The 21,633-nt window shown below is 60.1% G+C and overlaps 1 protein-coding gene across 1 annotated transcript; it reads left to right on the plus strand.

Annotated features, from left to right (window-relative positions):
• The first annotated feature begins 2,218 nt into the window (after positions 1-2,218).
• BHLHE23 (basic helix-loop-helix family member e23) lies at positions 2,219-2,899 on the plus strand. Its single transcript, XM_047851488.1, has one exon. It carries the CDS (start codon positions 2,225-2,227, stop codon positions 2,897-2,899), a length of 675 nt encoding a protein of 224 aa, XP_047707444.1. The 5' UTR covers positions 2,219-2,224.
• The last annotated feature ends 18,734 nt before the right edge of the window (positions 2,900-21,633 follow it).

A 21,633-nucleotide genomic window follows, 5' to 3' on the forward strand; every position in this document is an offset into this window, starting at 1 on the left:
CAAAGACAGGGCCCACCTTCGCTCTGGGCCCGGAGATGCTGTGGGGGAGACCTGCCCTCCTGAACGCACAGCGAGGGCGACCATGAGGCCCCAGCACAGGCAGGTGCCTCAGCCTGTGTGTAGCTCCTCTCCATTCATTTCCATGCGGGGCCCGGAGCAAGGACGCCCTGAGGTTTTCCACGATGGCCTACCCCTAGGTTCCTGCCCTCAAACACCAGCACAGAGCACAGAAGCCCTTGAGAGCCAGGATCCCAGTCATTGCTGGATTTCCAGAACCTTCCAGACAGCAAATGGCTCTGAGCCATTCACTCCACGGCACCTACTCACCTCCCTGAGGACTCAACACCACACGCACCATTTCTGTTACTCTCTCCTTGAAGGAACCTGGAGAGCAGAGACACTAAGCCACTTTGCCAAGGTCTCGTGTGGAGGCCAGGGTGACACTTGTCTCTGGGCTGAGCCAGAAGCAAGCCTTCCCACCAGCTCCCGGGCCTCCAGGCAGCTTCCCACCCAGAGAAAGTCTGGGGTCCTGGCCTCCACCCCTCACTGGAAGAACCAAAAAGCTGGGTGCTGAGGCCGGCAGGACCTCCATCCACTGGGGCCGGATCCGAGAGGCGGCAGCAGCCCGGAGACTCCAGGGAAAGCCCCAGAAGCCAGTGTGCACGCAACGCCTGGGTGGTTTTCCGTCCAAGAACGCGGAGGAAAGTTAGCTGGTGGTGCACTGGCCATGCGCGGATATCATTCCCTCAGCACACCCTGCAAACAGGGACCCAGGGTTTGAGGAAGGAACCATGGCGCCCTCAGCTCCTTCCCCTGCCCCATCTGAGCCGTTCTGGGCTTTTCCAACCTGTGTTAGAAACTCCATGGTTACTCCCATCGTCTCAGACCTTCCGAGAGCTCTGGCACTAGTTCCCAAAGCCTCCCCTCAGCCTCCAGAACTTTTCCTGGTGGGGCTCCCAGCTCGGCCCACCCCTCACACGGAGGAAGCTGAGCCCAGTGACCAGCACAGCCCCCACCCCCCTGCAGGCTCTGGGAGAATTGCAGAATAGGACCTCATACATCGCAGCACCTCCCCCCCCCACCCCGGGCCCCCAGGCAAAGATCAGGTCGGGCCCCCACCTGGGGATGCCACCCTAGTGTCCCCGGGGTGGGGAGTGTTGGCTGAGACACGGGCCAGAATTACGACTCCTCCCACCCCCACCCCCAATGTCTCACTGGCCACCCTCCCCAACTCCACCACGGAGGTCACACCCTGACAAGGACAAATGAGAAGACCTCTCTGCCCCTGGACAAGTGTGAGAAACCCTCACACCTGAATTACCAGAAAATTGAAACAAGACGTTGATCCTAAGCAAGTTTTGTCCTCAAAGTCCAATCCCGGCTTTAAGCCACTATGACTTGGGGGAGTGTGGAAAGGGAGGCACTCATCCGGGGAAAGTGCCAGGGGACCACAGGCCCAGGGACTTCCCGATGGCGCCACAGGGCGGGCAGCCGGAGTGAGCGGTGCGCAAACTCGGTTACGCGGCTGTACGTGGGCTCCGTGGGGCACCCACCCGGGCTGCACGCCCAAGACCCCGGAGGAGGCCCCAGGCCAGGGCTCCGCACCTGCTCCGGCGGGGGTGGGGGGGGGTGGGGGGGGGGTGGGGGGCAGGTGTCCGGGGCTGTGCTGCGCGCTCCCCGCTCCGACCCCTGCGCGACGCCGGAGCCGGCTTCTGCCAGAAGAACCGGGGACAAGACGGGCTGAGGCAGGTGCCCGCGTCAGACGCGGGCGTCGTGCGGCGGCAGCCCCCGAGGAGGCAGGAATCGGCCGGAGACGCGGAGATGCAGGTAAAGCCGCCGCCAGCCCATCTCCACGCAGACCTCCAGCTCCCTGCATCCAGCGGTCCCCGCCCCGGCCGTCGGTAGGCGCCGCCGGTGGAGCCAGGCGGTCACCAAGTCCCCTCTGATTGGATGGCCGCGAAGTCCCAGCAGCCGCCTCCGCACCTTAAAACGGGAGCCGAGCGCGTGGGAGCTCCAGCCCGCCCCGCCCGGCCCTGCACGCGGCGGCGAGGGGTGGGGGAGGAGGAGGGCAGGAGGGAGCGAGGAGGAAGGACGAGGAGGACGGAGAGAGGAGGCGCCCAGGAGGCGGGGCCCGGGCGGCCGGAGAGGCTCCGGGACCGACCCACCGACCGCCGCCGACAGCCGGACCGACGCGAGAGCCCGGAGCTGCACCGGCCGCGCGGCCATGGCCGAGCTCAAGTCGCTGTCGGGGGACGCGTACCTGGCGCTGAGCCACGGCTACGCGGCGGCCACGGCCGGCCTGGCCTACGGGGCGGCGCGGGGGCCCGAGGCGGCCCGCGGCTACGGCGCGCCGGGCCCGGGCGGCGACCTCCCCGCGGCGCCCGCGCCCCACGCCCCGGCGGCGGCCGAGAGCAGCGGCGAGCAGAGCCACGACGACGACGCCTTCGAGCAGCGGCGGCGGCGGCGGCGGCGGGGGCCCGGGGGCGCGGGGGACGGGCGGCGGCGGCCTCGGGAGCAGCGCTCGCTGCGGCTGAGCATCAACGCGCGCGAGCGGCGGCGGATGCACGACCTGAACGACGCTCTGGACGGGCTGCGCGCCGTCATCCCCTACGCGCACAGCCCGTCGGTGCGCAAGCTCTCCAAGATCGCCACGCTGCTGCTCGCCAAGAACTACATCCTCATGCAGGCGCAGGCCCTGGACGAGATGCGGCGCCTCGTGGCCTACCTCAACCAGGGCCAGGGCCTGGCGGGCCCCGTGGCCGCTGCGCCCCTGACGCCCTTCGGCCAGGCCGCTGTGTATCCCTTCTCTGCGGGCGCCCCGCTGCCCTGCCCGGACAAGTGCACCGCCTTCTCCGGGACGCCCTCGGCACTTTGCAAACACTGTAACGAGAAGCCGTGAGGGCCCCGAGCCGCCCCCACTCCCGCACGCGTCTCACATTTTACCTTGCCACCCCCCCACCCCGCGACCGTGTCACCCTGCCCCGACCGGCCCCACCCACCGGGAGAAGGCGCCCGAAGCCGCTTCCAGCCTGTGAGCGCGGAACCGTGTAGGGCAGCGAGCTCAGAGCACGTCTGGGCGCGGTGGAGAGCGGAACACGGGAATCCGCGCCCCCGAGCCCTCGGTGCGCGCCCCGGGCAATCTCCTGACTTCCGGCTCCAAGCCCGGGACGGGACGGCGGACCTGCCCTGCTTGTGCGGGCATCGCCACGCACCCTGAAGAGAAAACCAGGACTACAGCTGGAGCGGGGACCGGCGGCGTGACCCCGGGGGAGCGGGCCTGCTGGGCGCCAGCCCGGTTCTCACCGAGCGCGGGGACAGAGCTTAGCCCCGCCGGGGCGCGTCCTCCGCCCAAGTCGTCTGCTCCCGCCGGACTGCGGACTGCGGGGCCCGCTCCTGGTGGGCGTGTTCCCGAGGCCGCGTGGCGCCTGCGCCGGGTACCTCGGGTCTCTGAGGCTCCGAGACCCCGTCGCGCCCCGACCCAGCCCCAACTGGCGTTTGGAAGGAGCTGCCCTAAGAAGACCCCGGGCCGGCAGCTTCGGGGCCCCCTCGAGTCCCAGTGTGTTACGTTTAGTTCCCCGCCTGCCTAGAGGCGCGCACCTCTAGAGGTGAGCCGACACCGGCTGTCTCCAAGTCTGCGGGATTTGTGCCCCCAAACAGCCCCCTGGGCTCCCCGGCCACCGCCGCTGACGCCAGCTCGTCCCCGCCGGGGTGCAGCCCGCGTGGAGTTGGATGGAGACCGCGGGGCGCCCTCCGCTTACAGGCAGCCGCGTGGAGGACGGTCCTCGGTGCCCACGACCGCACTTGGCCTGGGGTGTCAGGGAAGGGCCTGGTCTAGCTCCGGGGACCCGCAAAGCCCCCTCCGCACCAACCCCCACGCGTTTCCAGGGGAGGAGGCCGGGGCATGGGTGAGTAAGCTGGTGCCGGGGGCTACCTGACCTGTGGAAAGGTGTGGGGGGTCTGTCTCCGGGATGTCAGGGGCACGGGGCGGAACTCTGCCACTACAGGGGTCCCCGCACCCGCAGCCCGCCAGCCACCCTGCAGTCCGGCTGTCGGCTCCCAGTTCACCCCAGCCGCTCTGCTGCAACATCCAGCTTTATTAACCCAATTTCCTTGGCTGTCCTTAATGCTATGCTAATGAGGTGAGGACGGGGGGGGGGGCCCTACAAAGCCGCCTGTCTAAAGCATTTAACTTTAATTAATACATTTCAAAAGGCCCTTTTGTATTTGCAAAATGAAGTGTGCGATTAAGCCTTATTCATAAAGACATACGCTTAATACTGGTTTTTGCTAATTTCCATATTTATTTCTTCACTGTCTTTTCTTCTCCCGGACCCACAACTTTGTCAGTTTTGCACATTCAAAAAGGGGAGTCTTAGGAACTATGTTTCAAATCCCTTTTAGGGAAGGAGGGCAGGACAGGACCAGTGCGAGCCACTCACCCGCAGGGTCATTTCAAGTCGATGGTAAATCGACTCTATAAATCCCTTACCCTAATCTGAAACAGAGTTGCTGATTCTGGTTAAAACCAGACGTGTTTAGGACATTTCTATTCAGAATAAAGTATTTGATTTCAAGATTTTGTTTTAAATATGATTAAATTTTAATATCAAATTAAATATGTTCATTTGTGACTGAACTCAATTTCAACTTTCAGATATTTGTGTCAACCTGGGCCACATGCTTCTAAATCACAGAGTCTAAAAAGTCCCTGAGATGCAGACAGCCATCTGTAAGCCGTCACTCAGCGAATATATGAAATACTGAGGAGAAGGTGAGGGGAAAAAAAACCTCTCTGCCCCATCTTGGATGAAAAACAATTTTTTAAAAGGACCATTTCAGTAACGAGTTCTTCCAATTACTTGGTTTCCAAAAAAATTAAATTAAATGGGTTCTTTTAGATGCAAAAGCGGTGTATCTACTCTTCTGGAAAACGTCAGCCTGCCTCTCACTGGGGTGGAGTGGAGTCATTTTTCAGAGCGAAATTAGGCTGAATTCTCAGCAACGCTGATGAAGCAACTTGGTGTATCACATGCATGTCATTTCATACCCCCTTTCTTTTTTTTTTTTAATGTTTATTTATTTTTGAGAGAGAGAGAGAGAGCAGGGGAGGGTCAGAGAGAGCAGGAGACACAGAATCGGAACCAGGCTCCAGGCTCCGAGCTGTCAGCACAGAGCCCGACGCGGGGCTCAAACCCATGAACCGTGAGATCACGACCTGAGCCGAAGTCCGACGCTCAGGTGACTGAGCGCCCCAGACCTCCCCGCTCTAAGACAGCCTGGACACTGGAAGAACTCCCAGCACGGCCCATGTGCCCCACATACGGGGCCCCAGGGTCTCTGCCCGTTGGCCAGCCCACCACCCTCTGGAAACGTGGGCGGGGGCTCTGGCTGTCTTCTCCCAAGGGCCGCGTCCCCACGGGGAGTCACTGCGGGTGACCTCCCAGAGGTTTCGTGACCTGACCACCAGCGCGGTCACTTCCTCAGCCCTGGGGAGGACTGAAATAGGAAGCAGCCTTTTTCCCAGAGGCTCACGCTTAGATCCGCCTCAGGGTGAGGGGAGAGGTACATGCTGTGATGTGGGGCGAAGTGTCCCTTTAAACCCCAGCTGCCCCGCTCAGAACCGGCCATGCGGGAAACTGTAGCTTTTCTAGTGGCCACCTAAAAAGAGCGAATAGATGAAATTAACTCTAATGACTTTTACGTGCCCCAGTGTATGCAAAACAGTATCATTTCAATGTGAAATCAGTGTTTTTAAATTATTAGGGGGGTATTTCATGCTCCTTCTTTTTTGTACTAAGTCTCCAAAATCCAGTGTGTCTGAATTCAGACCAGCCTCGTTTCGAGTACTCAGTGGCCACACGTGGCTCAATTGTACGGATGCAAAGCATATGAGGCGCCTTTGTTTCCTTCACCCTCATAATAAACAGGAAGTGCCCACTGGTTCGAGGAGTAAATTCCAGAGCTCAACAAAGAGGAGACGCCTTGTGACTCCTCAGTCTGGCTCACCAAGTCTAGGGGCAGGTGGCAAGGAAAGACGTTGTCAGCTTTCTACCGCGAAATGGGGCAGCACATCTACGGCGTCACCGGTTCCCAGCATCGCGCACCCACCTCCAAGCCTGGGGAGCCAGCATGGGGACACTCCAGGGGAGGGGGGCATCCTGAAGCCAACACTGCCTTCTTCCTCTGCTAACCACACAGCTGGAGGGCTCTGCCACGCTGTGCCACTCGAAGACCCAGGTTCATTCTAACTCAGTTGTGAGCCCGCGGAGCCCGCTCGTGGTGCCCTGGGGCAGGCTTCCCCAAGTCCAGGGGCTCCGCAGGGGTCCCTTGCTGGGGTCGGGAGAGGCGAGTTGCCTGGCTGAGGTCCTGCACCCTGTCTGCATTCACTGACCGGCACATCCGTGGCCGATGCGGGTGCTAACACGCCTGCTTGCCCCGTGGCACCCCCAGCTTGCCAAGTGGAAAAAGAGGGCACATGGGTCGGAAAACAAAAGTGGGGGGCCCTTATGGTTAAGCTAATGATTGAGCATCCCAGGACAGACACAGTCTCCTCTTCCTTCCTTTCTTTAAAACAACCGACGGCCGATATATCTCTCCCTCTCGTTTGGGTATTTTGATGAGAATGTTTCTACCTACTTGGTGAGCCTCCGTGGTGCCAGTACGTTCTGTTCCCGGAGGGCCCGGGATATTTGACACCCAGGGATCTTTGTTTTCCTCCGGTTAGGAAATTCGCTTACCTGAAACCGCATCCCTGGTTTTCAGTAACAGGTAATGGCATCGGAACTGCGGGAGCAGAACCCCACCCTACCCTAGCTCTGCCCCCGGGGGCCAGGGGCACGGGGCGCACGGGCCATCCCGCCCGCCCGAGGTCATCCGCAGCCCTCCTGCATGAGGCGCGGCGGCTTCCGACGGTTTCATTTTGTTGATTTCGTCCCAAAGGTGGGATTTTCTCTTCCCCCATGCAGATGTCGCTGGATTCGTCGGGGAACTTTGTTCTGCCCTACAAGCAAGCAGATGTGCGTCCGTGCAGACACGCGCTTCGCCAAGTACGCGTGTCTCTTTCCCCTGCAGGTTGGCAGCACCATTCAACGACGGGCGCCTCCTCCTACAGGACAAGTGCTGTTCTCCTAAAAGAATGTGTGAGACGTACGGACTGTTACCCAGTCTCCCCCGCGGGCGTCTGCGAAGTCTGACTGCAGCTCCCCAGCATAGGCTGTGGAGCCCCGGCCAACCCAGCAGAGAGCGATTACAGCAGTTTATCATGTGGATGTGCCTGTGATACGGCCTGAGTCTTTAATCGCTCTTGGCATCCCATCGTAAGGGATGGAAATAGAGGGATTTACAATGTATTAAATCATTTCTCCAACAATTAATTACCTCTTTGGATCATAACCCTGCACGTTATGTTCCGTACCCCAACAAAAGTCTTTCCATCAAACTGGAAAATTAGTACACATTTGCAGATTTAACCCCAAAGGGGCAAGACCCACGTTACCATAAATCCAGAACGGCTCCAAGAGTTAGCAGCATTACCTTGGATGTCAGTGTTACCCCTGATTTACACAATGATTTATGCAGGTTCTCCCCAGTCTGAAGTGCCCGAGGCGTATGCAGTGATGTGAAGGGATGCACGCTGTTTGTAAGCGAGGCTCTGTGAGTAGGAAGCCGGATTATTTTCAAAGTCGGGGCGGAGGGGCGGCGCTCGTGAGAGGCACACGCGGAGGGGGGTGTCTGAGTAAACCGACGTTTCCACGCTCCTGTTCTGCGGTTGGCTGTGGGATCCCCCGGCTGTGGCCTGGTCAGGACACAGAGGGAGGAGGCTGTCTGGCTCCAATGACCGCTGCAGCCTGCATTTCCATCAGAATGCGAACCAGAGCTGTGCACGGGCCCGGCCGGTGGTCCCTGAGCCCCGAACACTCAGGCCCCTCCCGGGGTGCCCGCCCCACAGGGTGCCAGCCTGACGCGGGGAGGGGGGGCAGGGGGGTTGGTCGGTGGTGCCACCTGGGACAGGAGCAGGATCCTAGCTGGAGGGTTTCTTAGGAGCGGCTCGCCTGTGCGTTAGACACGGAGGGCCTTCCCAGCCAGCCTGGTTTCGCCCCCAAGCCCCATTTTGTCTAAAGCGATGAGCCCACCGCCAGTTGTGCTCCTGGGGGCCCTGATTCGGCCTGACAGGAGCCAACCTACCGGCTCCGTGGGGACAGCACTTGTGCTAATGAGGCCACAGCCAGTCTGGGAATTGGCCACAAACCCAAGGCACAAATGGGACCCGCAACACTCGCTCATGGCCACAAGGCATCTGACAGGACGCATTTCACTCTGCAGCTGGCTGGCTCTGAGCCTGAAGCCGTGTGTCCTCGGCCCTCCCTGCACCTCCCTGCTTTGACCACAGAGGCACGGAAGTCACAGAATCCCGGGGAACCATCTCTAAGTCTCATGCATTCTTTTACCGCCTCAGCGAACACCCGGGGCAGAAGCCCGCCTCTGCCCAGAGGGTTCCAGAGCCGGCCAGGCGGGGCTCGAGAGACCCGACCCGCCAGGTCGTCACGGTGCAGATAGAACCCAGGCGTCCTCTGCCGAGGCCCTCGGAGGGTTTCGGGTAAAGCAGCCCGGATGCCGTCTGCTGAAAGCAAACCGGCAAGGGAGCAGCTCGTCACCGAGGAGGGCTACGCCCGCGATCGTTGGTCACTGGGATCCAGAAACCCCCCATCTGAGTCAGCTGATGCCAACGGGCCCGTGGCAACCAGACCGCTGGTGGAGAAAACACCCGAACAAGATGATTTCGGTGTACAGATCCGTTCATCTCCTGAGCGTATCACTAACCCGCCCCGTTAGGCTGGACGAGCCTGGCTGCCAGCGGCCTTCCTCACTCCCAGAGGATCCGGAGATCTGCGCAGGCCGCACCTGCATTTCAAACAGCACACACCAGTGCGAAGGTGTGTGTTTCGTATTCAGGAATCTGGGTTTCCAGAAGAATCCAAAGCCTCTTAACTACAGAGAACTGCCATCCACCTACACTGGGTTCCCTCCTACGGGCTGTGGGTTTGGCAGCGACGTTCAGAATGACCGGGCCCCTCCAGAGCCTCCCGTCCACTCTTTCTCCACCTCCGTGACATTGGGGTACCAGACGGGGTGAGCGCTTCGCCCCAGAATGTGCAAGGGCTGTTTCCAGAAATGCCTGTGTCCAGGGAGTGGGACGTGCCCCCGGAGCCCCTTCCCGGTGTGCCCACCCTAGCTCATTCCGTCCGTCCGTCTCTCGCTCACTCTCTCCCGTAGCTTCTTCAGGGAAAAAGAAGCACTTCGACCTCTCTCCCTCCCTCTGGCCCTGCTCCCCTGAGCAGCACACATACTCCTTAAAATACTCCACATGCAAAATACTCCTGGCCATACCTCGCGGTGCGGCATCTGGCTTAGGGGGAGCCCAGCAGGTCCGGGAAGTAAAGGCTGATCCAGAAGGCAGCTGACGGGCCGCCATCAGCCTGGAGCCCGGAGCCCAGTGGGACAATGGGTGGGAACAGGCCGGGGCCGCCATTATCGTCTGTGCTCACGAGTGTCCTGAACTCGTGTGTGCGTGTCCGTCGCACTACATACAGTTTCGCTCGCCACGCGGATCCCTGGGTCCTCGGCTGCGGTCAGAACAGAAAATACCTGTCCCACCGGGAGCCCCCTCACGGCTCGCTCCTCCCGACGCCCCACCTCGCCGGAAACGGCCCTCGAAACCCCCTCCCGCTCTCTAGACAGCCTGGCCTCCAGTGTGCTTGACCGAGGCTAGCAGGGTGACCCCCTTGCCTGCTTATCCGGACGGGGGTTTTCCCAAGACACAGGCCTTCCATTTTCAAACTGTGTGCTGGTCACCCAGGGGTTAGGTCCTCAAACGGAAGAGCACAGAAACAGCATGAATAAAACCGGGCAGAGGGCCCTCCTCTCCGCTCGCACGCCTCCTGCGGGACGCCCTGAACCCCCCGCCGTATGCCATGGAGACCGTGGCCTGGAGCACACAGTGTCTGCTGAGGGTGGGGGCCCCACTGCTGCCCCCGTGGCTGCTCCGAAGGGGGGGGCGAGGCCACTCTACGCAGACAACAGGCAGGACCCAAGGGACAGTGGTTTCTGTTTGGTCTGAGGGACAATCTCGCAGCAAGAGCTTCAGGGAGCAGGAGCGGCTGAAAGTGCTCACAGGAGTGACTCTGCAGGGGAGGGGGGTGCCGAGACGGGGGAGGGCCATTCCCTGAGCTATGGCCACTTTCTGTAGGCCTGCTTCTCCCAAGATGCCTGCACCCAGCTGGCCGGCCCAGCACCAGAGCGTCTCCACTCAACACATAGCCCATCCGGATTTTAGGGGAGGTGATGGGGGGGCGGGCCCCGAGGGAGAGACGTCTCCAGAAGGCGCAGGAGCTGGCCAGAAAGGGAGGGCAGCCAGCGGCGGCTCAGAGAAGCTGTAGGAACAGGGAGCAGACAGGAATCGGCATCTAATGAGCACGTCGTCGGGATGATTTTGCTCTAATTTCTTGCTTAATAGGGTTGGTTTAAAAAGTAATTTTGAGGAGCCATGCCTCCCCTAAACCTGTTCGTTATCACGACGGGCCTCCCCCTCCGGCACTGCAGGGGACGTGGTGGTTAATTAATACCGTGTCGGGAAGTGGCCGTGCTGACAGATGAGGGACATGGACGGACTTTCAAGGATACTGACTTCATTAAGCAGCCTCATTACAGCCGCAGAGCCGCTAAGTATGCTGTTTAAGGGGCGCTCAGCTCTCGGCTACTCCCCTTCTCCTCTCCGCCCACCACCTAAGTGAACCAAGGATGTTTCCAAAATAGCGACAAACGGGCAAACAAGGTCAGAGGCCCCTGCAGGCACCGACAGGTGTGCGCCCCGCGCCCTCAGCCGCTCTGGACACAGCGGCGGGACAGGCGGGCGAGGGAGGGCGAAGACGGAGCCCGAAGCCGTCCCGAGCGCCAGGTGCTCTGGGGGCTTCGCGCTCTCTGGGCCCTCGCGGGGCCTCCCCACGGCCGTTCCTCTGGCCAGACGGGTCAGCAGGGCGCTGCCCTGTGCCAGCGCCGTCTAGAGGTCCCTGGTCCCCCGCAGGCGGAGGGGGGCGGGGGTGGCCTGTGAGGGGGCCGTTCATTCTTTCACAGCGTGACTGTGTCCTCTTTCTTTGTATTGTGGCTTTTTGTTACGTAAACCGACGTTTTAACCATTTTGGACTGCATAGTTCAGCAGCCTCAGATACATTCCCAGTGCTGTGCAACCACTATACCGTCTATTCCAGAACTCTGCTATCATCTATAATTTGATTTTTCTCAAGTCGGGCTTCTGAAGATATGATTTACATCCAGCAAAATGTGCCGGCTTAAACACACGGTTCCACGAATATGGGAGACATGTGCCATGTAGACACCACCCCCAGGATCGAGACAGAGAATCCCGCCATCACCTTCTCGCGCTGGCCTAGCCCCACGACCGCCAGCACACAAGGTAGCCTAGCCTTTTCCGAAACATCTTTCACTCGGCATGGTGCATCTGAGGTTCACCGAGGTCCCCCTCCGGGCCTCAGTCTTACTGTCTGTAAAGCGGGATGGTAATCATCAGCCCAAGAGGCTTCTGGCAAACCGTGAGAGACGTTTCCATAAATCTCAGCGCCTCGCCTGCCCCACCTTGGTTTTTGCGGAAGTAGCCCCCACGTGAGCCTCTGTGACGCGAGACAGACTTTCCGGGGCAAAATGAGCAGTCTTCACGGGAAGACCCGATTGGCGCGTGCTGAGACCTCCCAAGACCGTTCCTGCCTGGGATTCCGGGCCAGCTGCGTGGCGAGGCGGCGTCCAGGGCCGTCAACACCAAGCGCTCTCGCAGTCAGCCCACCCGTCCCCCACGTCGCTTCGCCTTTCCAGACACATGTCTTCTGGGTTAAAACTCATGCGGCCCACCTGGCTGCTGCTGGTGGCCCCCGTGACAGGTGAGAGGGGTTGAGAGTTTGGGCAAGGAGCCGCTGGGTGGCCCGCGCTCAGGACACGCAGAACCTAGAGCCGTTGTGCCGACCCGTGAGAACCTCGTCTGAAACAAGAACGGCTTGTAGCGAATGAGCCGTGAGTCGTGCTGGGGACATTAACTGCAAAATGGGCCGTGAGAGATTTGATGCTCCTCAGACTTGTCCCAAACTCCTCCCACTGCACTTCTTAGATACAGCAACACGGAGACGTCTTTAACAAGCGAGTGAGTTGAAAGTCGTCAGGGTTAAGTCCCTGACATCATGCACGGACGGGCGTGCACGTGTGACCCGAGTGGCCGCGGCTGGCGCCCAGCGGAGCCGCGTGCTTCGCCACTGGCTGGACCTCCGTGTGCCCCGGCCACAGACGTCAGCAGGGAGCTATCTTCATAAACAGGAGGTATTCATAATCCCCCGTGTGGCAGCTCAATTATCTGTCCAGCGGCAAGGGACTGTTACGGATGAGGCTATGATTAAATTTCCTCATGTAACGACCCTAAGTAAATCTTTGCAATTTTCATTTTGTGGAGATTTAATATAGATCGGCGCCCTGTTGTTGGCTCCCATTTTAATCCAAAGTCACTCATTAAATGGAGACCGGCAGACGTCGGTGGGCAAGGCCTGTGGGCTGAGCCGCGGACTGGACGAGCCAGCCCCCGTTCCAGATGGACGGCTGCTGGCCTCGTTCTGTGATGGGCGCTAATCTGAAACCTTGACCTGCTTCTCTGCACATTACGCATATTAAATGCAACCTGGACACCGAGGGGTGGGACGTTGTGTGGCCACAGACAGGAACTAGAGACCGTCACGTTCACGGTACCAACAGTTCCCGAGATTCACAAGTAGAGGAGTGGCAGGAAGTGCTGTTTACAACAGGCTATGATTCCCGTGTTAAAGGAAGGAAAATGTATGCAGGGATCAGATCTTCGTGGAGGGAGACGAGACGCTGCCCGCGGTGGGGCTTCTGGGGAAGAGGCTGAGGGCCCGGTGGGGAGGGGAGAGGGGACGCGGCCCCGGTGGCAGTTCTATACCCAGCCGTCTTCACACACTACGGATATTGTCTATGAACCCCGGAGACTAACCGTCGTGGGTTGAGTGTGGCTCCAAGTTACGTCCGTGTCCTGATGCCTGGACCTTGTGAATATCACCTTGCAGAGCAAACTGTGTGAGTCAGTTAGGGATCTTGAGAAGAGGCACCTGTCCTCTCCTAGATCACCCGGCTGCACCCCAAAGGCACTCACCTGCATCCAAATCAGCAAAGGCAGAGGGAGTAGGGGGAGCTGCAGGGGGAGGCAGCAGAGAGGGGGCCGGAAGCCCGACGGACACCTACCTACCCCAGGGTGGGAGGAGGCAAGGGGATTGTCCCCTGGAGCCTCAGGAGGCAGTACAGCCCCTGCTGACTCAGCCGTGGCCCAGAACTGTGGGAGAGCTCGGTTCCGACCCAGCAGCGGCCACCACAGGGAAAGTACTGCAGACAGAAGGGAAGTGGTCTAACCTTGGTGGATACAAAACGACCCAGTCCACCCACTTGGGTCTCCCGGCCGATTTCCGCTTTCCCCCTGGGGCCTCAAGTCTTCCGTGTGACTTTATTCTTCCAGAGGAACAAAAGGAGGGTGTGGCAGTGGTTGCCCCAAGTATGAACCACACACTAGGATGGGTCCCTCCCAGGGACTGGAAGAAAACCACTCGAAGACATCCCTTCCTCCAAACAAAACTGTCCTCCCAGCAAGCCCAGGGCCGTCTTGTCTGAGTTAAGCTCTGTGGTGCCTGTGGGTGTCCGAAGGGGCCACCGGCGAGGAAGCCCCTTTATCAGTCTGTTTCTTTTCTTTTTTTAGAGAAGTTTTTCTTTTTTTAATGTTTTGTTAATTTATTTTGAGAGAGAGAGAGAGAGCACATGTGCTGGCGCAAGCAGGGGGAGGGGCAGAGGGAGAGGGAGAGAGAGAATCCCAAGCAGGCTCCGCACCGCCAGCACAGAGCCCGATGCGGGGCTCGAACTCAACAACCGTGAGATCATGACCTGAGCTGAAACCAAGAGTGGGACGCTTAACCGACTGACCACTGAGGCGCCCCATCAATCTTTTTGAGAGCACGGTGCTGTCCTCTGTCCAGGGTCTTTGCTGATGTCCTTGCAGACAGGGACCTGTGTCCTCTGGGGCACACCTGTCCCTTGGGCCCATCCGCACTGCCTGGATCACGCCTGGTCTAGCAGACACGGACACACTTCCCAGACTTCAGCAGGATGCCTTACCCTGGACCACATGGGGCCCCCCAGCCGTCTCTGCGAGCCCCTCTGTCCCCCAATGCCCTGCCCCAGCGACTGCAGGCCGGGGTGGGGGGGGGGGACATCCAGACACACTGGGCTCTATCAGTCCCCTTATATTTTATTGGTAGTAATAAATGCCCGTGCTAATTAACGGAATAGGTTTAACCGCAGTAATGACTGTATCACAGGAGTGGCCCTTCTGAGTCTTACATAAAACCCTCAGTGATAAAATTTCCTCTGTGCCATTTTCATTAAGTTTCCATTGTTCTGAAATGAGGCACAGGTTGTGCTAGAACATTCTGAAGGGGCTGCTGGAGCCTCACACCCATGCTCCACTTGGGAAATGGGGTGGGGGTGCAGCGCTCGGATCCCGGGATCTGGAACATGCCCTCAGAACCATCTCTCCCCACGCCGTGGCCAGGCTGGAAGCGGGGGAGGACTGCACAGGCGACCCGGACAGGGCAGAGCCAGAGGCCCGGACAACCCGCTGATCGCCGAGCCTCAGTGTCGCAGTCTGGGTGGGGATGGGAGTCTCTCCCAGGTGCGTGCCTGCCTCCCTTGGGCTCAGCAGACAGACTTCTTACAAATGAGCCGTTTGGGGACCCTGGGCAGCACACGAGGAACTGTGTCCCCAGAAACCAACTTGCGCAATGCTTCCAGAGAGATCAGCCTGCTCTCAAGAGCCTGGGTACATTTTCTCTCCCACGGGGATCAGCTCCCAGGATTCATTTGGACCTTCACCTGGTCCCCAGTGCCCGGGGCTAACTGTGCCCGCTGACCCCTTGCCATTGCCAGGGAGGAACTGTGGGCAGCCGCGTCTCTCAGACATGGGCGCAGGAGCACCCAAAGACAGCACGAGGAAGCCAGAACAAGGACCCCCCAGGCCAGGCCCTAGACCAGAGCCCATCCCGCTGGCAGCGTGGGCCCCGTCTCTGTAAGGGGGAGGCACTCTTGACTCCCGAGCCGCAGGTCTACAGGAACTGGGAGCCGACTGGGGGGTACGGATGCGGACGCAGTGGACGCGAGTTCCCGCCATCGCTGTGATCTCAGACAGACGGGTACCTGTGTCAGCAAAGCCAACTGTCCCAAGGTCACCACCTCCGTCCTTCCAGACCTACACATGGAAACCCCAGGAGAGTCATGTCGGAAATCAAGAGCCTGCATTTTTACAACACGAGTTCAGGCTTTCCGCTGATTCTGACACTTGTTCTCTTTGTTCTCGACTGGTTTATCCTCCCTGGGCCTCCCATCCCCCATCCCAGCCTCCCTCCCCCCCCCAGCCTCCCTCCCCCCCCCCAGCCTCCAGTCCCACTCCTTCCACTCCCATCCCCCCCCCCCCCCGGGGCCTCCCCTCTCTCTTCCTCTCAGCCTGGGGAGTCTGCCCTCACGTGAGGCCACTGCCCAGGAGAGGCCTATGACCTCTGAGGGCCCCTGTCTGTCCCTTGGATGCTTCCACAGACCCAGGCGGGCGGCAGAGTTTGCCAGGAAGCAGTCACTCTTTGTCAACTGAAGCCAAGAGCCGAGGCCGCAGGGCAGCGCCTGCCCCCAGCTGCTGCTGTCTTCTCTGTAAACCACCGGCCGCTGGGCCCAGCTCAGGCCCTCTCAGGGCCGCCAGCAGACCCATCCATGAATATTGATGGCACTGCCTTTGTGACAAGCGTCCCACATGGGCCCGGGGCCCGCTGCAGAGCGGCCGCTGCTCCGAGACCTATCCGGCTTTGTTGAGGGCCAGGACGCGCGGCGGCGACAGATGGACACTGGCCTCCAAACCTCTGTGCGCCCGAGCCCTGCACAAAGGAGCCCGGGATGTTTTTAATATCACACACTTGCCTCGGGGCTTGTTTTCAGTCCCATTTACCAAGGGCTTGGGCTTTTTATCAGTCAAATGCCTTAAGCACTTTGTCAACTTGGACATCTGGCCGCGCGCTTACAATTTTTTTATTTGCTAAAATATTTAACAGTGTGGCGGGGGGGGGGGGGGGTCCACCGGAGACTTGGGCCACCGTGGCACATGCGGGCACCAGCCACCCCAGCAAAGCACCACAGGGGACCCCGTGGGAGTGGCTCTTCCCTGGTGGAGCAGTGGAAGTTCACCCCATTCGGGGCCTGGTGGACGCCTCACCGTGTTCCCGCCTCTAAACCGTAGGGATCTGTGAAGTCAGCAGACAGTCGTGATTGACAACGGGGCTGTAATCGATCCTGTACATGCACGTCCACGGCAGCAGTCTGTTGGGTACCAGAGCGCAGCCGAGGCTGGAGTCGGCCCAAGTGCCCACCAGCCCGTGAACGGATGGACCAGATGTGGCCCATCTAGACACTGTGCGCCACTCAGCCACACGAGGAACGTGGTTCTGACTCGCACGGCGCGCGTGGGCCTGGAGAACGTGACGCGGGGCGAAAGCGGCCACTCACAAAAGGCCACACGGTGTGAGATTCCACTGGCACGAACTGCCCACGGCAGGCAAACAAGGGGGACAGGAAACGGATGGGTGGTTGGCAGGGGCGGGCGGTGCGGAGGGCAGGGGCGGGGGGGGGGGGCGGCGTCCTTCTGGGGTGATGAAAAGTCTGGAACCGTACAGTGATGAGATGATTATACAAAATTAAAAATGGTTAACATGGTAAATTCATAAAAGGGAATTTACCAAGATGAGGTGACGCTGGTACTGGCTGTAATGGCCTTAACCCTGATCATCAGAGGTCATCAGTGATTAAGGGTCCCCTTGTGCTCAGCACGGCTGTCTGCTGAGGCCACATTAATGAGCAAGAACAGGCATGGACAGCAACCGGATAACTTAGTCTGAGATGAAGGAAGGCTTCCTGGAGGAGGTGACGTTGGGCTGAGCTCAGGAGAATGGGGAGGGGGTCCAGGCTGGGAAACAGCAGGGAGGCCATTGAGGCAGCAGTGTGGCTCCCAGGGATGAGAGAAGGATGACCGAGGTAGGGAACAAAGAGGTCGAGAGGGCAGTGCCAGGCACCCTGCTCCTGCCCCAGGAACAGCGGCTCACCCGTGTAGAAAGGAGGTACATCAGAGGGCAGTTTGCCTGCCCCGTGGGCCCTTCCCTGAGCCCCTCCCACGTGCCCGGCCTGGTGAAGCTGTTCTCTCATGCCTGCCCTGGGCCCCACACTTCCCAGGTAAGGATGCTGAGGCTCAGAGAGGGTGGGTCACCGTGAACCCCATGCCCCCTCCGGGCAAGGCCTCAAGCCTGAGTCTGGAGCTCCTCTCCAGCAGAGGGAGGCAGCAGCCTGCCAGCTCCAGTGAGCGCCCCGAGAGATAAAGACTCCTGAGAAGTCCCAAGAAACTGGCCCAAAGCCTGTGGTCCTACAGCCTGGGCCCCGGGAAGCCGAGGTCCCCAGTGTTGGGCCAAGTCCTCAGTCCTGGTGAGGACCACTCTCCATGCCTCACCCTCTCCTGGGCCACCGTAAGAGGCCACCAGCAGCACACGAGTGCACGGTTGCAGGAGCCACCAGACTGACTGGGGTGCTCCTGCCTCAGACCAGCCTCCATCACTCACCAGCAGAAGGGGCCTAGCCCCTGGGGCTGCACACAGTCTGAGGACCCCATCCCCAAATGCCTGTGCACAGGGGATGACCGTGGTGCCATCCACGTCTGCCTATAGCACTGAAGGTCCACAGCCAGGGCCAGGCCAACAGGAGACAGCACGAAGGACACAGTGTGGAGGGACAGATCCTGGATGGCTAGGGGAAACTGAGCCCTCCCCAGCCTGGAGGGTCTGCCTGGCTGTCAGAGGACATTCCTGGGAAGAGGTACAGAGAGGCTGGGGTAGGGGGTGTTGTAGGGCATGTTCTGGGGAGATGGTCAGGGCCGCTGTGGGTCACGATCCTGTCCCCAGACAGGCTGGTGGTCATCGAGCAGGGTCTCTACGTCCAGGAGCCCCCAGTGGCCCCAGATGTGCCCACCTCACCCTCACCAGTCCCACGCCCCCTCTCTCGGCCCGCCCTCCTGCTGTGCCAGGCCCCCTCGGCTTGCTGCCCCCCGTCCACTCCCCTGTCTCCTGCCTGCCCCCACTGTCTGAGGACAGAGACGGACCCACTCCACCCCACAGCGGGTTGGCCAAGGCACCTCAACACTCCTGGATCCATCCACAGTCCTAGTGCCCACACTGTCTGGGGAGCAGAGGAGTGAGAAAGATTCCAGAGGCTTCCACACAGTCAGCATGCCCAAGCTTGGACCAGTTCCCCAAAATGGCCCAGCAGGGTGTTGACCTACAGCCCTCCACACCCACCTGGCCTTTGGACACTGTTCTCAGAGCCCTGAGTGTTCCCCCGCCCCCCATCTCTTCCCCGTCACACCCACCAGACCCTGCAGGATGCCACCCCGGAGAAGCCACTCGGACTTCCCAGCCCAAGTCAGCCCATGTTCCCACCCCATGAGCCATCCAGGCCTTTTTCCTGAGCTGGGCAGGACCCCATCATTGACACCTGGAGTCAGCACCTCGGACAGGGCCAGGTCCTGGGGGAGCCCAGCAGGGACCCTGGAAGGGGTTCACGAGGTTACCACCCCAACTCCAGGAGGGGACAGCAGCAAGACAGGACTCACCTGTGGAGGAGGGTGGCAGCAGGGACTGGACCCGACCGGCTGGACCCAGGATGCAGTGGAGGGGGCCCTGCGGCCAGCTTGGGACGCAGTGGAGGGGGGCATGACGGCCCACTCGAGACGCTGTGTCCTCCGTCGGCTTCTTCAAAGAGGACATCTGTTCGTCTCTCAAGGAGACCGGCTTCTCTCCCCGCCCTCCTCTGGATGAGCTTCCATGTCCCCACAAAGGTGCCGACAGACATGAAATGTGCCCGCCAAGCCCACCCTCATGTGGCTGAGCTTCTCGGGCTGACCCTGGGTCACCTGCACCCCCCCCCCCACCCCGTCTGTCCCTCCCAGCTCCGGGGCTCCATCCCCACGGGTCTGGGCCGCGCAGCCCCCTCTGCCAGCACCGCCAGGACCCCAGCCGGCTCGCGCAGGTTCTGGTGCACCTCTTGCCTTTAGATGTTCAGCAGCATGAATATTCTTATTTTTTATTTAAAACTAATTTGGAGTTCTCGCTCTCTAAGGGGCTTCTAATCACCAAAAATCGCCTACGGCAAGAGCTGATTGACAGGCCAACGTGGCCACTTCTGAAGAACAAATTGGCCATTGGCGGAGCCACATACAAAGAGAAATGCCAAGGGCTTGTATTTATGAGCTATTAGGGAGAATGCTATTAGCATCTGCTTCCCACATGGGCAAAAACACCTGTCAGACATCAGGAGACCATAAAACAGCACACGTTTAATAGTTACTTTGTTTAAAAAGTCATTAAAATTGAATGTCAGCTAAAACTTAGGAAAACAGTTATTCTTCAAACCCCTTTGATTCTTGCTAGCAAGCACACAGGACTCTTTCTTCCCAGGACAAAGACACAAGTTTGTAAAGGGGAGGGGAGGGACTGCCCCAGAGCAGCTTCAGTGACAGAGCGAGGCTTGAGGGAGAAGTGTCTGTTGGGACCCCCGATGAGGTCCTGGGTGTGGCGGGGTGGAGGTGCCTCCCCACCCTGTGGGATGGCTGGCTGGACAGGGCTGCACACTCACCAGAGTCTGCAGATTGGGTCATCCCAAAGGCCTCCACCCTGACTGTCCCCACTTGCCCTCAGTCCTCCCCCAGCAGGGTCCTCCCCAGGCAGTGTCCTCTCCAAGCAGGGTCCTCCCCAGGCAGGGTCCTCCCGAGGCAGGGTCGTTCCCAGGCAGTGTCCTCCCCGAGCAGGATCCTCCCCAGGCAGGGACCACAAACGAGGTGGGCTCTCTCCAGCCACGAGGAGGCAAGTGCAGGACCCTCACATCTCCTCAGTGTCCCCAAGAGCTGCCAAGTAGCCAACAATTAGGGCCAATTCTGGAGACGACTCCTGATGGGAACTCATGGGCTCAAGCCCAGGATCGGGTCAGAGTGGCAGGTGGGGCTGGGGGGCCGCTAGTCAGGCAGCCAGAGCAGGGCCAGGCCAGTCCGAGGGGCTGTCCGCCCTGGAAGGTGGAGACAACTGCCCGCTGCTCACAAACAACAGATGGTCCCGGGGACAGAAATTGGCCCACAGCCCTTGTCACATTCGCTACACAATGTGGGTCAAATACTGAAGGCGGGGAGAGGTTTGCTTTGGGAGATGGCAGGGGCAGGGAGCCCTGGTACAAGCGAAGCCCACCATCATCTCCACCCCACTGAACAGAGGGGAAGGGAGACGGGGCGGCCCAGGTCACATCCCTGACCCTCACCACATGGAGGGAAGGACTGAGATGGCCGGAGTCACGTCCCTGATTGTCACTGGTTGGAGGGGAAGAATGAGGCCAGGGTTAGGCACAGGCACAGGCAGCTGATGAGAGTGACCAGCCAGCGCTGGGGACTTTGGCCCCAAGAACGTTGTTCTTGCTCAGGTTCTTGGCCCATCTTTGCCTGGGGCCTGCATGGTGCTGGGGGGCTCAGCCCAGGGCTGCACATCAGCTAAAGGTTGATGGAAGGAAGGAAAAGTCCCGCCTGGCCATGTCAGGGCTTCGGAGCTCCCAGGGTAGCTGGACAGCTGGACATAGAGACCCCAAGAGAGAGCAGACACTGTAATTGGCCAGTTTTGACAACGTGACCCGTGCTACAACGGACCGGGTAGCCCAGCCTGGGGCATCTTTCATGTAGATGAGTTAACCCTGGTGAAATCGTTTCAGCAGCAGAGCCATGGAAATGTTGGACATGGTGTGTGTGGCCACGTGGAATGATGAGCAAGGACTTCCGCGGGCTCAGCGAGGAAGCTCTGGAGAACGTTCTCCAGGGAACACGTCACATGATAGAAGCTGTGTGGGGTCTGTGGCTCTGGTGTCCTCGCGGGTGGTGCCTGCGGACCCGTGTATGCTCGGTCATCCATTTGGGGCAAAGTCCTGGGGACGGGGCAGAGAAATCTGAATGGCGGCACAGCCCTCCTTCCCCAAAAAGCCATCATCCTGGGGAGAAAATGGCATGAGATGATGATGCTGAGGGTCCGTGGGGGACACTGCAGCTCGTCCCCAACCTCCTCACCCCAGCTCAGCCCCAGGGACTCAGGGACTCCTGAGGAGTGGCAGTTTGGGAAGACCAGGGGTGGTGAGCAGTGTGGAGGGCTGGGTCTTATTGTCCCTGTCCTTATACTGGGGGAGCCTGGGGCGGGGACTCCCTAGCCCCAAATTCCAAATGACCTTCAGGAAGCTTTCGGACCGTGTACCGTCGAACAACGCTCTAATCCCAGCCTGTGAGACAGGGCCGCTGTCCTGCAGGGACAGAGGAAGGAGGACCCGGGGTTGGACCGCGGGCCGGACAGGCTGGAGCCGCTCCTCGGTGGGCATCAGGGGCCACGGACGGAGGTGAGTGACCCCGGAAAACACCGTCAGCGC

The sequence above is a fragment of the Prionailurus viverrinus genome, chromosome A3, assembly GCF_022837055.1.
Source record: "Prionailurus viverrinus isolate Anna chromosome A3, UM_Priviv_1.0, whole genome shotgun sequence".
NCBI classification, from domain to species: Eukaryota; Metazoa; Chordata; class Mammalia; order Carnivora; family Felidae; genus Prionailurus; species Prionailurus viverrinus.

What these genes read in the sequence shown, in the direction of transcription:
- BHLHE23 (XM_047851488.1), top strand. Translation starts at nt 2,225, where the DNA reads ATGGCCGAGCTCAAGTCGCTGTCGGGGGACGCGTACCTGGCGCTGAGC.